At 41.6% G+C, this 18,540-nt stretch overlaps 1 protein-coding gene across 1 annotated transcript in view; it reads left to right on the top strand.

Annotated features, from left to right (window-relative positions):
* Positions 1–18,540, top strand: part of LOC109938075 (centromere-associated protein E) — a 109,436-nt gene that overhangs the window by 73,597 nt on the left and 17,299 nt on the right. The window contains exons 29-31 of the mRNA XM_048619690.1: positions 2,025–2,193; positions 9,939–10,291; positions 15,145–16,509. Coding sequence (XP_048475647.1) covers positions 2,025–2,193; positions 9,939–10,291; positions 15,145–15,242 — 620 coding nt within the window. The 3' untranslated portion in view covers positions 15,243–16,509. The remainder of the gene's footprint in view (positions 1–2,024; positions 2,194–9,938; positions 10,292–15,144; positions 16,510–18,540) is intronic.

The following is an 18,540-nucleotide window of genomic DNA, read 5'->3' as shown; positions in this document are numbered from 1 at the left end:
TCTATAAGGATGGGGATATTTTTAGTGCTTTTTTTCTTCCAACAAGTTGTTTATTTGGTTACCACTACTTACAACTGGATGTGGAAAGTCTGCAGATCTTAGATCTGACTGTCAATTGTGGGATTGATTAGCTCTGTCTACGACTTGCTGCTAATGCTGTTTGGAATGCAAGTAGCCCTGTTTGGCAGATTCTCCAGATTAATACCACCTCTTTTCGGCATACATAGTGGTTCTCCTCCCTTGCACTCTTCCAAGAACCAAGGTTGATCCCATGGTTTAATGACAATGATGGAGGAAGGAGATATGCTGGTTCATGAAGTTGCAGATTAAGTTGAAGTATGGTTCTGCTGCTGTTACTGATGGTCTGTAGTGTCTCATGAATTCTCAGTCTTGAGTTGCTCAAAGTCTACCCTATTTAACATGATAATAGTGCCATATGACACAATGGCAGGAATTCTAACTACTGGATTCATCTGCAACAGGCAGATCAGTGAGGATGCATCCAAGTATGTTTCTCCTACTTTTGTTTGTTCTCCTCCTGTCACTTGTCACATACCCAATTTAGCAGTTATGTCCTTTAAGACTTTACCAGTTTAGTCAGTAATGGTGCTATCAAGCCACTGTTGCCAATAGATGTTGAAATTCTCTTCCCCCACCCCCACCCCACTGAAGTACTTTGTGTCCTTGCCACCTTCAGTGCTTCCTTCAAGTGGTGTTGAACAAGGAGGGGTACTGATTTGACTAACTAAAGAGGGAGGGAGGGTGGTGGTAATCAGCAGATTTCCTTGCCCATGTTTGACTGGGTGCCATGAGGTTTCAGTGGGTCCAGAGTCTGTTGAGAACTCCAGGGGTTGCTCTCCTGAATGTATGCCACTGTGCCATTACCTCTAATAAAAACCGAAAGAACTGCGGATGCTGTGAATCAGGAACAAAAACATAGTTGCTGGAAAAGCTCAGCAGGTCTGGCAACACCTGTGAAGGAAAAAAACAGAGTTAACGTTTCGGGTCCATTGACCCACCCTCAGAACTGATGGTGGCTGGAAAAATGTCAGTTTATATGCAGAAAAAAGAGAGGGGGATGGGGTAGGGAGTAAACGATAGGATAGAGCCTAAAGAGCGAGAAGAGCAGTTGGATAGACAGATGATAACGAGTTGATATTGTTATCAACTCTTTGTCCTAAATCAGCTCGAAGGAAAATGAACATCTTACAAGGTAATTTTTCACATTCAAATGTGTTTTCTAATTACTCAATGTATACACAATTTGGTTAGTGGTGTCCAAGGGCCTTGTGCAAGTATGGAGCCAAAGTTAAAAATCTTCTGGAAATTTTTCAGAGGGCACCAGTAACCTTAAGGATTGCAACTCCCTACCCCCTCACTTTTTTTTTTCCGCATATAAACTGACATTTTTCCAGCCACCATCAGTTCTGATAGTGGGTCACCGGACCCGAAACGTTAACTGTCTTTTTCCTTCACAGATGCTGCCAGACTTGCTGAGCTTTTCCAGCAACTATGTTTTTGAGCCGTTACCTCTGTTCATCTATCTTGGCAGTGGGATTGGACCTCACTTGTAGATGGTGATGGTATTGTCTGTAACATTGTATAAGGTATGATTCCGTAAGTATGACTACGTCAGACTGCTGTCAATTTTAGCACTAGCCCCAGATTTTGGTAAGTAGGACTGAATGGCTTGCATGGTTGTTTCAATGGGCAGTTGAGTCAACCACATTGCTGTGGGTCTGGAGTTGCATGTGGGCTAGAGCAGATAAGGGTGGCAGTTTTCCTTCACGAAGGCACTTTAAGACCTGATTTTTGTGAATTAAAATTTCACCATCTGCTCTGGCAGGATTCAAACCCAAGACCCCAGAATATTACCTGGGTTTCCAATCAAATATTACTTGTCCAGCAAAAATACAAATACATCATCTTTTCTTGTTGGTAGCTTTCTAATGTATTCAGATTTAATTTTTGACAAAATTAATTAGTGAGAGTATAATATCCAATTGACTTCTAATTTCTTTTAGTTACAGTTGAAAATACTAAAGATGAAACGTGTTCCTCTGATGTATCACTCACATGTAGTGCTGGAAGTGGTATAGTTCAGAATGCAGTGGTACTTGTTCTAAATGCTGAGAAAGCTAAACTTACTCGAGATCTAAATCAGCTTAAGAAGGAAAATGAACACCTTACAAGGTAATTTTTCACATTCAAATATGTGTTTTCTAATTACTCAATGTATACACAATTTGGTTAGTGGTGTCCAAGGGCCTTGTGCAAGTATGGAGCCAAAGTTAAAAATCTTCTGGAAATTTTTCACAGGGTACCAGTAACCTTAAGGATTGCACCTTGTGATCCTTTCACATTTGCATCTCTAAGTAAATTTGTCTTGCTGCTTTCCCCGCTCCCCGCTCCCCCCACCAACCATTGCCCATTGTCAGTTATAAAATCATACAGTACAGAAGAGGCCCTTTCGCCCATCAAATGAGCATTGACAGTAAAAGCTACTCTAAATCTACACCAGTCCCACTTTCCAGCACTTGGCCCATAGCCTTAAATGTTATGGTATTTCAAGTCCTAATTGATGTAAGGTTTCCTGCCTCAAATACCCTCCCAGGAAGTGCATGCCAGATTCCCACCACCCTCTGGGTGAATTTTCTCTCCTCAAATCCCCTCTAAATCTCCTGCCTTTCACCTTTAATATTATGCCCCTTGTCATTTACCTTTCAGTTAATGGAAATACCCTACTTTCTGTCCACCATGTCCATGCTCCTCAATTTTAGACAACTCAATCAGGACCCTTTCAGCCTTGTCTGTCCTAAAGAAATCAACCCAAATTTATCTAGCCTCTCTTCATGCTCCTCTACACCCCCACCAGTGTAATCAAATCCTTCCTGTAGTGTGGTGACCAGAACTGCTCATAGTATTCCAGCTGTGGCCTAACTGAAGTCCTGTATAGCTTCAACATGACCTCCTTGCTTTTCTAATCTATGTCACAAGTAGATAAAGGCAAGTGTCCTGTATGTCTTCCTAAACTACCCTATTAACCTGTACTGCCACCTTCAGGGACGTCTGGACAAGCACCCTGAGATTCCTCTGTTCCTGAATATCCTAAAGACCTGCCATTCATTGAGTACTCCCTTGTCTTGTTACTACTTCTTCCAAAGTGCATCACCATTTATTTGTCAAGGTTAAATTTCATCTGCTGCCGATCAGTCCATTTGACCAATCCATCTTTATCCTCCTGTTACCTAAGACTTTCCTCTTCGCTGTCAACCACCTGGTCAATCTTCATGGCATCTGCAAATTTACTTATCATTCCCCCAAGTTCTCATCTATGCTGTTTATTAAATCATAGATAAGAGAGCCAGCACTGATCCTTGTAGAACGTTGCTAGACATTGGCCTGCAGTCACACAAGCAGCCTTCTACCACCAACTTCTGTCTCCTACCACTAAGCTAATTTTGAATTGAACTGCCCTGGATCCCATGTGATTTTACCTTGTTTAACAGTCTGTCACGTGGGACTTTGTCAAAGGTTTTGCCGAAATAAACTGCGTTACCCTCTTCTACACATCTGGTGGCCACTTCCTTGAAAAATTAAATCAAATGTGTTAGGCGTGACCTCTTTCTAACAAAGCCATGCTGACTATTCTTGATAAAACATTGTTTCTCTAAGTGGAGATTAATTTTCTCCTTCAGAATTTTCTCCAATAGTATCCCCACCACTGAGGGACTGATTTGTAATTCCCTGGTATATCTCTACCATCTTTCTGGAAAAGTGGAACCATATTGGCTGTCCCAGTCCTCTGGCACTTCCTCAGTGGCCAAGAGGAGTTAAATATTTGGGTCAGAGCCCCTGTAATTTCAGTGGATTGCCAGCTTACTGTGTTTGGAGATGCTTGAGTGTTCAGTTCATCCTGAGAGTGATGCCATCAGAAGTTCCCACCCCTGGAAGGGTTACCCACAATGGTCACGTCAGCGGGGAGGAACCAGACAAAATGTAATCCGAAACAAGTGCTAAACTGTGATTGAAGCAGGAGCTATATGTGTGATAACAATGACGGCGATGATGGATGAAGGCTGCAGGAGTAGGGTGTTCGCCAATCATCAAGGTTTCCTTTTTTGCTGGAACTAGAATCTCTACCTTCTATCAAGGACCATGTGTCTGCTGGTGTGTAATAGCATTCTCATGTCAAAAGATATCCCACACAAGGTCTCTACCTTGAAGAATTCTGCACATGTGCACCATGAATCCTGCAGCGATCGGCTAGAGGTGACAGGGACGGGATTGAGAGATCTAAAAGTCCCTAACTTCAGACCGGCACGTAGGCGGTAGAGTTTGACTCGGTCATTTCGCTCTTGGCATAGGAACAGAAAAGCATTTGGGCTGCTTTCTTCACAACTGAACAACCATCTTCAGGATCCACTGAGCTCACTCTACATGTGGAAGAGGCCAGAAAAACTGCCCTAAAAACACACTCTTCCATCACCAACTTGGCTGGAAAACCACAACCAGTGGGCTCATCTACCTGCGGTCTGAAAACCAAAGTCAGACACCTTCTTGGATCCTGGAATGTATGAACCCATATGGATAACGAGCAAAACAATTGTCCTGAATGAAAAACTGCCCTCGTTGCCTGTGAACTCGGCACATCAGCATGAATAACCTACAAGGCAGCTGAGAAGAAAGTGGTACACCTGCTGCTGAGCAAAACTCGAGGATCAACCCAGGGTGTGTGGAATTGATTTCACTACTAAACTGAACTCAACTGACTCTGAGCTCCGTGTTGGCATCAATGATCCCTTCATGACTCTGCCTACAACCTGCCAAGAACCAACAGGCAATTGGTTAGGAGTACCTGTGCTCCAAACCATGATGCAAAGAAAGCTTCTATTTCACCATGTACACCATACTCACCAAAATTCCCAAGGAAAATAAATTATTATCCTTGGGGACTTCAAAGCCACAATTGGAAAGGAACGAGTCAGGAATTGCAGTTCCAATGAGATTCTCTTGCTCACCAAATGTGCGGAACATCAGCTGGTTATCTGCAACACACTTTCACCAAAAAGACAAGTTCAAAATTTCTTTGACATCCATGATCAAAGCACTGGAAATGCTCGCCTAATCGCCTTTTGATTCCAAGACCTAAAGGATGTCCTCATTGTCAAAGCCATGACCAGTGAAGATGACTGCTAGACAGACCACCAACTCACTTGCTCCTCAATGCCACCAGAATCCGCTAAAGATGAAGAAAATGACTTGATATCAAGCAGTTCCACAAGCCAAGCATACTTGCGAACATCCGACAAGGTCTCTACCAAAATCTCAAGAGTTAATTTTAACAGACTGGGGGATGTCTGGAAAGAGCTGAAGACAGCCAACGTCTCCTGCTATGAAGAAACCATCAGGTACAAGACCAGGAAACATCAAAACTGGCTCAACGAGAATGGCAACAACATCCACGACTATTTTGATAAGGAGCGGAAAGCTCTCCATACCTTGCAAAGCAACATCACCAGTGAGGCAAAGAGGAAAACGCAAACAGTGAAGATAGAGTTACATAGAAGAACAAGGGAAATCAAAAACCAGTGTGGCCTGAGAAAGCTAAGCATCTGCAACTCCTTGCTGACAAGCACAGAATTTCTTCAGCGCCACTAAGATAATATTACAGAACCAACACCCTTGGCCTCAAACTGGTACAAAGTAAGAATGGCACACTTTTCAGAGACAGAGAAAATATTAGCCTCTGATGGAGAGAACACTTCAAAGAACTCCTAAACTGCAATGCAATTGTTGATGATGACATGTTTGAGGAAATCCTTCAACTCCCCATCAAAAATTATCTCTGACTTCCACCTAGTATAGCAGAAGTTGAGGCCACCATTAAACGCATGAAGAATGGAAAAGCTACAGGAGAAGACTGTTTTCAGCAGAAATTTTCAAACTGGAAGGAGCAGAACATCATCTGTCCTCTGAAAATCTGGGACAAAGAAGAAATCCAGACTGATCTCAGAGATAGTAGGAATTGCAGATGCTGGAGAATCTGAGATAACAAGGTGTAGAGCTGGATGAGCTCAGAGATACTGTTATTGCCACAGTCTTCAAGAAAAGGTATAAAGTGGACTGGAGAAACTACCTCTTTCTTTATTGCAGGGAAGATTATAGCCCAAATCCTCACTAGGTGCCCTCTCCCAGTCTGTGGAAATCCTTCCTGAAAGCCAGTGTGGCTTCTGATCAAACCATGGAATTATGAATGTGATTTTCGCTGTCTGGCAATGCCAAGAGAAATCCCAGGAACAACACGAACCACTTTATGTTGCCCTTTTCAATGGTTCCAAGGCTTTTGACTCAATCAAAAAGTGCTATGGAAGATCCTGTCAATGGCTAGCTGTCCAGTGAAATTCATCAACATCCTCCATCTCCTCCATGACAAAATGTCTACGACAGTCCTTTGAGGTCAAAACAAGGATTGAGCAGGGATTACTCATTGCCCCCACCCTTCTCTCCAACTTCATCTCCACCATTCTTCTTGTCAACAATAAGCTTCCTCAATTGGTTGAAATCCAAGAAGAAAACAACACCGACCTTGCTTGTGGTACTTCAGTATTTGGATGAGAACGGAAGCATGTCAAAGAATTGGTCTCTGCCTCAACCTCAAGACTAAAATCTTTTAGCAACCCGTTTCAAGTCAAGTTCTGGTCTGTCCCTCCATTAAGATCAAAAGAGAAATCCTCCAAAACGTGGAATACTTCCCTTACCTGTTTGAGATGATCATCTGTCCTCCTAGATGAGAGGAACTAATGTCAGTGTCATTGAAGCTACTAACAGCACCAGCACTGAGGCTACAGTCATCTGAAACCAACTCCACTGGGCCGGCCACATGCTTAGGATATTGGAGTTCTGACTGCCAAAGCAAATCGTCTTCACCCAGCTCAGGAAGGCACTTGAATGAGAGGAGGGCAAACGAAGTGTTTCAAAGACTCCCTGAAGGCTTCCCTCAAGAAATGCAAAATGGATGTCGACATGTGGGAGATCCTTGTTCGGAGGAAACTCCTTTATAAAGAGGCACAATTCTTTGAGAACACCCTTCAGCAAGAGGAAGTACAAAAAAGGAATGCCAATGATCTCCAGGTCAAGGACTACTACCATCTTCCAGAAACGCCTGTCAAATGTGTGGTCAGAGATGCTGCTCTAGGATTGGGCTTACCAACACAAGGACCCACTGAACCCATGATCAGTGACATGGAATTTCCAAGGGTGGCAATATGTAAATCATACTTGTTAACAAACAAGTGCCGATGATGAATTTCTTTCCTTGTCTCCCGCAGCAGCGTGGAATACACTCACCCAGACCTGGGTATTTGTCCACTTTTTTAATCCTGTATGACAAACTGCTAAAGAACCTCACAGTCCGTCTTCCCAAATTCTGCATCTACATCCTCCTTTGAAATGAAGACGTGAAGTACTTGTTTAACACTATAGTGATGTCTATGCATAAACTGATCCCTAACAGACCCTATTCTTTGTTTCTCCCTGTGGATATTCTGTCCCTTTGATATACTTATTAGGGAGAATTCCAAAATATCCTATTTTACACACCAATGTTTTCTACGTGGAACAGTTCCTTTTCCGCAGCTACACTGGCACTATCCCCCACCTCTTCCTCCGCTACACCGACTGTATCAGTGCCACCTCATGCTCCCACGAGGAGCTTGAACAGTTCATCAACTTTACTAACACCTTTCACCCCAACCTCAAGTTCACCTGGACCATCTCTGATACCTCTTTCTCCTTCCTGGACCCCCCTCTCCATCTCTGGTGACCAAGTCAAAACCTGATATCTATTTCAAGCCCACCAACTCCCATGGCTACCTAGACTACACCTCCTCTCTCCCACCTTCCTGCAAGAAAGCGATCCCCTGCTCCCAATTCCTCCGCCGCATCTGCTTCTAAGATGAGGCATTCCACTTCCTAACATCTCAGATGTCCTCGTATATTTCAAGGATCGCCACCCCCCACCCCTCCGTGGTCGAAAACTCTCTTGACCACATCACTTGCATTTTCCCCGCACCTCTGCCCCCACAACCCCTCCCTGCAACAAAAACAAAGACAGAATCCCCCTTGTCCTCACGCATCACCCCACTAACCTCCGGATTCAACGCATCATTCTCCGCCACCTGCAATCTGACCCCACAACGAAGGACATATTTCCCTCCCCACCCCTATCTGCCTTCTGTAGGGACCGTTCTCTCTGCAACTCCCTCATCCACTCCACACTCCTCGCTAGCCCCACCACCCCGGCACCTTTCCTTGCAACCACAGGAAGTGCTACATCTGCCCCTATACCTCCCCCCTCACCTCCATCACAGGACCCAAAAAAAACCTTCCACATCAGACAGATGTTCACTCGCACATCCGCTAATGTGGTCTATTGCATTCGCTGCTCCCGGTGTCCTCTTTTACGTCGGGGAAACCAAGCGGCGGCTCAGAGACCGCTTTGTATAGCTCCTGCACTCGGTTCGTGACAAACGACAACACTTTCTGGTCGCCAACCACTTCGTTTCCCCCTCCCAATCCCTGGACGACCTGTCCATCCTGGGCCTCCTCCAGTGTCACAACAGCGCCACCCAGAAACTGGAGGAGCAGCACCTCATATTCCACCTTGGGAGCCTACAGCCCCATGGTCTCAATGTGAACTTTACTAGCTTCAAAATCTCTCTACCCCCAGCCTCATCCCACGTTCAACCCCCTCTCATCCCTGCATCCTTGACCTGTCTGTCTTCTCTCCCACCTATCCGCTCCTCCCACCTCCACTGACCACTGACCAACTCCCACCACTGCCTATGTGCACTCATCTATCACCCTCTCTATCACTCCCCCTCTCTATTTATTTCAGAGCCCCCTTCCCCCTCCCTCATTTCTGAAGAAGGGTCCTGACCCGAAACGTCAGCTTTCTTGCTCCTCTGCTGCCTGGCCTGCTGTGTACCTCCAGCTCCACATTTATTACAGCACTGCACCATCCTTGTTGGACCTCCTACTTAATGATATAAAAATCTTCCCTGAATGCATTACAAAAAAATCTATCCCTCTAAACGCTTTACACTATGACTATCTCAATGTTGGGGAGGTTGAAATCCTTTTAATATAGTTACACTAGCATACCTCCCTGAATTGTCTGCTGGCTGTTCATGGGTCTATAAACATAGTCCCAACAGTGTGACTGCGCTTCCTTTTTATCCCTGAGCCCTATCCACAAATCATCATTTGAAGACCCTTCCAAGATATCATCCCTCCTTACTGCGATAGCTAACTCCTTAATTCAATATTGTAACACCACCTCTGCCTTTACACCCTCCCCTGTCCTCCCTGAAGATTCTGTACCCTAGAATAATGTTTTGCCGGTCTTGCCCCATGGCTGTGTTGGCAACACCATCACCACTCCTTGTTAGATGTTCTTCTTTGCGCAGCAAAACCAAATATTAAGCTATTCCATCTTGAATGTCAAATTTGAGCATGTTCAGCTATTATTTAACACAAAACATTGTGCTTTAGAAACTTTGCTGTTGGATGTGCTACATTGCTTGCTTTGCTTTTCAATCTTGCTGTTTAAACATGAAGTTATTAGAGGAATTTATTTTACCCCTATTGCAATTCTGAGAGAAAATAACCTGTAAATACTGGTTCAAAAACAGAAATTGCTGGAGAAACACAGGTCTGGCAGCATCTGTGGAGAGCAAATAGTTGTCTTGAGTCCAGTGACCTTTCTTCAGAACTGGATTCAAAATATTAACTTTTTTTTCTCTTCACAGATGCTGCCAAACCTGGGTTTCTCCAGCAATTTCTGCTTCTGTTTCAGATTTCCATCATTTGCAGTTCTTTGCCCAACACACCAGCATTTACATTGAAATAAAATTGTTATCTCAATTGATTTTTAGAATGGTGTCTGAGCTAAAATATGAGAAAAACATATGGAAAGAAAGAGCGACAAAACATGAAGAGAAAGACAGAATGCCATTCAAGCAAGAAAATATTCACCATACTTTATGTCCAGATGAGAGTCCCCCTTCCCAGTCACAGAAGGAATGTTCACTACCAGTGTCACAAAATGTTGAGATTTCAAAAGCCTTGTTTCCTGCTGAAAGTAAAGCTACTGCCACTCAGAATAAAACTTTGGAAAATGTGCTACCTATTGATTCTTCTAAGACGTCATCGTTTGGTATGGAATCACAGCTGTGGCCGCTTCCTCGAACTAAAATATTTGATAACTCTCGGCTGAGTTTTCCTGGAGGTAAAAACCATTAGTATTTGTGTGGTTAAAATATTAAGAGATCACTATTTCAAATTAAGCTGTTGAAAATAACTTGGCTTAATTTTTTTTTTGCCATGGGTGATTAGTAAGATCCAATTTCTAGGAGCAGATTTGACGTGACAGCAAATCAGAAATTTTCTTTGTCAAGAACAAAGTGAACGTACGTGTCTGAGGTTTGCATGATAGAAGGAGAGCTTTTGCATAAACTGCCTGTAATTTGACTTGAATTTAAAATATGCTTAGCAGCTCTGGCAGCATCTGTGGCCAGAAAGCAGAGTCAATATTTAGAGTCCAGTGTCCATTCTTTAGAAATGGACTTTGAAGTATTAATGCTGCTTTCTCTTCACAAATGCTGCCAGACCTGAGATTTTCTGACAATTTCTGTTTTTGTTTCAGATTTCTAGCATTCAGTTATTTGCACATCACCAGCTTTTACATTAAAATAAAACAAAGTTATCTGAAATGATTTTAGAATGGTGTCAAGTGATATTGTTAAAGATTTTCTGCACTGAATATTCAATAATTTAAGGATATAAAGTTCTGAGTATTTTCTTTTAAAGTCATTGGTTTGTTTCTTGTAGCATGTGACAATATTTATTTTTTGTAGCCTTGACTGTGATAAATTGTTTATATTTGCTGTAGCTGGAGTAGAAAATTGATCTCATTGCCAATAAGGGGCAGAAGTCCAAAACAATTGGTATTTTTTAGTCTGCCTTTTTAATGACCTGAATTACCCTCAAACACTTTGCAGAGGCATTATTGAAAGAAATGATATGAGTCCACATAAGGATCAGACAATCAAAAGCTTAGCTAAAAGGGTCAGTTTAGAGGAGGAAAGAAAGATAAAAAGGCAGAGAGATTTAAGGACAGAGTTTACAATGATCAGGATTTGAAAGATAGTGTTTTTTTTAAAATCAAGATATTCCTTAGCAGGGATGGGGGTTAGTGAGTGAATGTGTGACTTGGGTAGCAGTGTTTTGGATTTAATTTAGAAGTTCAAATTTACAATGGGTAGAATGTAAGATACTAAAGAGGATTATGTTAGAATAGTCAAATCTGGAAAACAAAAAAAAATTGCCTAAAAACATCCAGGAAAACCTTCTCTCTTCTCATTTTGAAAGCAATCAAGAAAAATCCTTTACAGCCTTCAAAATCAAATTATATAGAGCTGGACAGCCTACACACAGGTTCTAAATCTAAAATACACTAAACCCTGTGTAGAATCAAAATGCTTTTTTTTTTTGAGCTTTAAAACATCTTTATTACTGTAAGGGTTTGGATTATCTCTCCTTACTCAATATCACTTAATTTTTACGTTGTGGCTTTTTGCTACATTGGATGAACAATGGCTAACCACCCATGCATTTCAAAAGCTAACTTCCTAAATTTTTTCAACAGTATTAATTACTTATTGAAGCATGATTCACATTCATATTGAACACTGCAGGCTTCCAATATTAGCACTCAGTAGTAAAAGTGAGAGTAGTCTGCCAACATTGACTTCTAGTATATTAAAGGTGCCATAAATAAAATGTCCTAAGATGTTTTGCAGTAGTGGTACAAACAAGATTTCTAACCAAGCCATCTGAAGGATTAGGCAGTTTTTGATCAAAGAAAACATCCCTTTTAAAAGCAAGTAGATGAGCACTTCAAGGGAATGAAGCAACTGTGCAAGATTCTTCCTCCCAGAGTCTGGAGACAGCTTAAAACCCTCTTCCGCCTCACTCATTCATGCCCCCCACCCCTCGCTATTCAGTTTGCCAATAGGCCTTTCAACTGCATCTACTGCCCTACACCTCTTCCTGCTATTCACTCACCTCCCTGGGGATAGGAGCTCAGGCCCCAGAGCTACTTCAGTCACTCGGCGATTGGATAGCAATGAGGTCACGAGTAGGCCAAGCTAATATGTCCTGTCAGATGTTGGCAGGCAACCAGGTATGGGATTTTGGGAGTAATTGTGGAGCAGAGCTAGAAGCAAACACCTCATCATAAAGTCCTACAGAACAGTAGAGGCCCTTCGGCCCATTGAGTCTGTGCTGACCTAGCACACTAATTCCAATTTCCATCACTTGGCCCATAGCCTTAAATGTTATGATATTTCAAGTGCTGATCAAGTTTGAGACGTTTCCCAGCTTTACCATTGTCCCAGACAGTGCATTCCAAATTCCTATCCCCCTCAGTGAAAATCTTATTCCTCAAATCCTTTCTAACCTTCCTGTCCTTCACCTTTTAGAATTGTGCCCCCTCATTTATGACTCTTCAACTAAGGGGAAAAGCTGTTTCTTTTCCACCCTGTCCATGCCTCTAGTAATATTATATCCTTCAATCATCCCTCTCCACTTTCTCTGTTCTAACAAAAACAACCTGAGTTTATTGAGCAACACCCTAGTGAATATTCTCAGCAGCCCTTCCAGTGCAATCACATCCTTCCTTCCTCTAGTGCAGTGACCAGGCATGCACGCAGTACTCCAGTTGTGGTTAAACCAAATTTTTGTGCAGCTTTTGTGCAGCTTCAGCATCACCTCCCTGATCTTAAATCTCTGCCATCACTGATAAAGGCAAGTCTGCTGTCTTCTGTCTTAAATATCCTATTAACCTGTCCTGCTGCCTTCAGTGATCTATGAACAAGCACCCCACAATTCCTCTGAGCTTCCTAGTGTCCTACCATTCATTCAGTACTCCCTTGTCCCGATTCAATTTCCAAAGTATATTACCTCACAACTCTGCACACCCCGTCTTCAATCTCATTACTGGTAGAGACTCTCTCCTGCTCTTTTTCAGATTCTTCTCTTCTGCCTTCCAGAGTATATCAAACTATTGGTGATGGCACAGCCAAAATCTCCTGCATGGTGGCTGTAGAGTTGATCGTAGTAGCTGCTCAAGCTTATGTAAACACAGTTTCCCCACCTCCTGCCTGCCCTTGTTTTTGCTTCAATCTTAGCTTCTATCTCGGAAGGAGCAGCAAGAGCAGGAAGGAACCTGTGACTGGAAGAACTCAAGTGGCTAGTGTGTTTATGACTGGATCTTCCACTTCACTCTTACAGTAAGAGTGGGAGAAGTGGAAGATCCAGTCATAAACACACTAGCCACTTGAGTTCTTCCAGTCACAGGTTCCTTCCTGCTCTGGCTGCTCCAGTCACAGCTCTGCAGTCAGTTCCTGCTCTCCCCCAACGTAACAGAGTTGCAAAAGATTTTAAGCCCCATACCATAATCATGTTTAATATTTTAAATACTGAAAACAGCGGATTTCTAAGATGCTGATGTCAGAAACCTGTCTTGTGGGAATTTCTTATCACTAGTTTATTAAAAATGCAGGTGAGGAAATTTTTTTTTTTTTTTTTTTTTTTTGAAGAAAAATCTAGTAGTGAAAAAAAAATGAAAATCTGCTGATACCAAAAAAATTACATCCCTAATGAAGGCAAAAGCCTGATAAAGAAATAGCTTTGAAAGAATGCCTTAAAGGAGTACAGTGTACAGACTGACAGCAGAAGCTGGTTGTGGTAGCTGGAGGCAAGGCCATTGATGGCACTCCAGTTAAAATCCAGAATGTTTAAGAGGCTACAATTAAATAATTGCAGCTAACTTTGAGGGGTGTCAGACCGGAGATCTTTAGTGATGGGGAGAGGCAATGCAACAGAGGTATTTGAAGCACAAGGATAAGAATTTTTAAAATCACAGCAGCAAGCCATGTGGCCCATCATGTTTGCAGTGATTCTCAAAAGGAGCAACTTATTGAGTGCCACTCGCTAGCCTTCTATTTGTATTCCAGCATTTACTTCCCTTTCAGACATCCAATCTTTTCTTAAATGTATTTGCTATTTACAGCATATTCTCAGGCAGAACTCAACCACCTGCCGCAGGAAAAAGCTTTTTCTCATATCACTGCTACTTATTTTGGCAATTACCTTAAATTTGTATCCTCTCGTTCTTGATCCTCCCATCAGTGGGAACAGTTTTTCCCTTCTGACTCTGTCCAGACTCCTCATGATTTTGAAAATGGTGTTTTAACTTTCTCTTCAACAAAACAATTCCAATCTTACCACTCAAACTACATAACTGAAGTACCTCGTCCTTGAAACCATTCTCAATCTCTTCTGCACTCTCTCCAATACCTTTCACATTCCCCTTCAAGTGTGGACTTCTCTTGGAAATTGGAGGAGTCCCCTCCCATGGTAATTGGAAATTGTGGTTGTGATAGATTTGCTTTAAGCAAGACTTTTGGATTAGTTCTCACAATAGGATGACAGGATTCGAAGATGACAGATGGTGGCATGTGGTAATTTCACTGGACTATCAATCCAGAATGCCAGACCAATGTTCTGGGGGCATGGGTTTGAATCTGGCCATGGCAGATGGGGAATTTTGAATTTGGAAAAAGCTGGAATAAACAGTTGGCCTAATAGATACCATGTAAGAGCCCATCTAATTCACTACGTCCTTTACAGGAGGAAATCTGCTCTCCTTGCCTGGTCTGGCCTACGTGTGACTCCAGATCCACATCAATGTGGTTGGACCTCAATTGCCCTGTGAGCAGCAAGGAATTGGCACTAATTCTTGCTTAGACAGCGATGCTCACATACCGTGAAATAGCTAAAAAGATTTAAGAGGAAATATTGGAAGTGGGAGATGATGAAATGTTGGGCTCGCAGTCTGGCTTTAAGGCAGTGAGCCCTAATCACAATATTATGGGGAGTTCAAAGGAAACCATTTTAAAGTTCTTCATCCTAGTAAAATAATGTTGGCAACACTCTACTAGAGTACTGAATCAGGCATTTGAAATAAATTCTGCATACCTTAATCTTTATTAATTTTGGATTTTTCTTTGTCTTTAGCTGCAAGTCCTCAAGGAAAACCCAAATATGAGAAGAATGAACATGATGCTTGGTGGCCCAAGCCCTCTGCTGCTGATCCTGAGTGTAAAATGCAGTGAACATTCTTTGGAGCAAAGGAACACTGTATAGTTCATGAAGTCACTGTTGAAATTGTCATGCTGACCATTTGAATGATAAAATAGATTATATACTCGTAGCTAGAGCCAGGTAGCTCAATTTGTTAATAACTTTTTTCCTCTAATCTCTCTTGTAGAGGTCACAGAACAGCTAGTCTGATTCAAATTGTCTCTCTGATGCACTGGGTGCTGTTCTAATAAGGATAAAAGGAATTTGGTTCTGAATCTAACTGTGGTAAACCTTCCCAAACAATGCTGGATATCTAAATTTGGAAAATTTTGCACTTTCAACACTAGTGTTTCTTGTCTTGTAGCATCAAAATATTTTGTCAAAACATGTCGCTGACAGCAAGAAGGTAAATATTTAGCAGCAACATTCATGCCAAATGATCAAAAGCATTAGTGGTTTTTAATTAATTACTTGAAATATTGTCCTGGCTAATGCTCCCAGTAATGTCAAAAACCTGTCACGATAGTGATGGTTTCAGCACCCTGAATTTCTGTTAATGTATACACTTTTATACAACAAGTTTCTACTATTGATGTTTTCTTGCAAAAATAAAGACTTATTTCTAGTCAATAAAACATTTCTTTGGTTTTGCTAATATATATAGCACTAATTTGCCATTGCTGAGTACTCAAAAGTTGTTAAAATATCATTTAACCTTCATGGATTGCAAAGACAACAGTATTTGAGGGGAAAGTAAATTGTCTTGTTTTTCCATCCATTTGAGATGTGTGCAGGAGCAATATTTATTGCCTATCCCAATTCTCCCTGAAGGTGGTGCTGAGCCATGTTCTGCAGTCAATGTTGTGAAGGTATACCCTCAGTGCAATTGAGGTGGATGTTGAAATCACCCAGACCCCCAGTCAGTGTCAGTCACTCAGCATACCCTCTCAGCCATGCTCCTCCCTCCCAATTAGTTACTCACTTGTGCAGTGACCGTCTCAGTAAAAGGACTGCTGCTTTTGAGAGAGACGGTGTGTGTGGGGGTTGGAGACTTCCAGCGTGCAGGAATAAAGCAGCTGCTGTTGTGGAGAAGCAGAAGTCTTGCATTCCGAATAAAAGGAAGGGAACTGAACAAATATGAATTTTGGATATTTATGGAACAAGGAGTTACCAAGTGGACTTTCCTGGTGGAATCTAATTTGGAAACTCTGGCTGAATGGAACAGCTTTTGAAGGGCATTGGAATGTCTAATAGAAGTGAGCCAGGAGTAACTCTGAGCATGTTCTTATAATGCTACAGGTAAGCCAGAAGTGCAGTGCAGAGTGGGAAACAAGTCGTAAAGGTGTATCATTTATTTAATGCATATGTGCTTTTTTAGTTCAATGTATTAGTTGCCTATCAAGTAATATTTTGATTTGATATTGTTTTTAGTTTGAATAAAATAAAAGTCTCAATGTGAAATCTTGTCACTTGATTATTTCTGTCAGTCGTTTGGGAGTTTTTTTATTAGATTCTATGGGGATCGTAACAAGGAAAGAAAAGCAAAAGCTGAGTGGTTTTGTTCTCCTACAGCAGCAGTTCTAAGTCAATTGTACAGTAATCTTGTATTGACAGATGTCTCTGTTTTGCTGTGTAGGAATTAAATAATTTACATAAATCTGTTTAAAGACTCATTGAGCAATGTGAATATCACCAAACAAGGTAGAGGAACGTAAGTGCTGATCCAGATACAGAGAATTTATAAGGATTTGAGGGTCACTAAAAATTAAAATCTTTTCAATGGTGGTCACAGCAAACTCTATCTCAATTTACTTCCGCCTAAAGCTGCGAATTGCCATTGAGAAATTGCCTGTTTTACAATGTATGATTTTTAAAGTGCTTGTGGGAAATTCTAAGAATCAGAGAATTTTAAAGTTAGGTCACTTAGGAAGGGAAAAGGGAAATCTGGTTCTCCCCTGAAACTGAAAATTTGAGCTTTCAAGGCTGAGATTGACACATTTTTTTTTTTTGTTGGGAAAAACTGCCACAATGTATGATAAGGCAGGTAGTTGAAGCTGAGGTACAGATCACAATTATCTAATTAATAGCAATTGAGTTTAAGGAATAGGAACTCTTACAAGAGTTACACCAGTTTAGTACCTCAAACTTTTTCTTTCTTTCAGTTAGTTCATAGTTGACCTGTGGCTTAACCCTATTTGCTTTTGTCTGATATTCTTGATGCCTTTGGTTATCAAATCTATTGATCTTCAATTTAAAATAAAATGTTGATCAACATCAATTGCCAGTTGTGGAAGAGAATTCCAAAATTCTACAATTCTTTGCATATAGAAATTTTCCTCCTGACAGTCTAAAATATAGGGTCGGATCATAGTCCCCCATCCTAGAATTCCCAAATAGTGAAAATAGTTTCTTCAAATCTGTGTTCCATTTTTCAAAATACCTTGAAACCTTCGATCAAATCAGGTTTTAAACTTCTAAATTCTGAAGAATGCATGATGTGCTATTTCTCAATTTAACCCTTGGAAGTTCTAGGATAATTCTAGTAGATCTGCTTTTCACTCCCTCTAAAACAACATTATACATCTTAGGGTGGTGCTTAGTAGTGCTTTGGGTATGATCTAATGAGGGTTTTGTATTGTTGAAGCACAAATTTTGTCCCTTCATGGTGTAGTTTTTAGAAAAAAGGCTGACAATTGCGAAACCTTTTGCGTTCCCATTTCGTAGGGGTGACCCATACCTGCTTACATTGACACAGCCCATGTTTGAAAGACACAAAATGGCTGACGAGGACTAAACAACATGGGGCAGTCTGCTCTAACATTTAAAGTGAAACTTAATAGTACCTTGGAACAGATCTACCAAGGTCATACAAAGACCCTGCATGCAGCGCCAATCTTGTAGGAGTGCACCCCCTGACTGGGAACAAAAACTCAGGCAGGCAGGATTCAGGCTAGTGGAAAACGTTTATTCAAGTAGAAATTCAGTCAATGCAGGGAGAGGGCCAAAGATTTGTCCCTGAATTGGAAGGGAGATCAATGACACACTCTGCTTTTACAAAGAAATACAGCATTTTTATACACTTTATATTACAAGAATGAAATATAGTATAGTCACTGTCCTTCCCCCTCAATCCATACACCCAATCCTGTGAGACACCTGATCAATGATGGGCATCCCTATGAACAGCCCCCAAATTCCCATGGTCTTATGGTATTTACCAGACATTGTAATCGCTAGGCCTTGGGATCTTTCTATGCATCCTATTGATTTGCAATCCAAAAAGTTTACTGGCTACACTCCCTTGGATCTGTCTCAGGCTTCTTATCTCTA

This window comes from Rhincodon typus, chromosome 3 (genome assembly GCF_021869965.1).
Source record: "Rhincodon typus isolate 14 chromosome 3, sRhiTyp1.1, whole genome shotgun sequence".
Lineage (NCBI taxonomy): Eukaryota > Metazoa > Chordata > Chondrichthyes > Orectolobiformes > Rhincodontidae > Rhincodon > Rhincodon typus.
The sequence above is the reverse complement of the archived record's forward strand: the minus strand, read 5'-3'. Positions and strand labels throughout refer to the sequence as shown.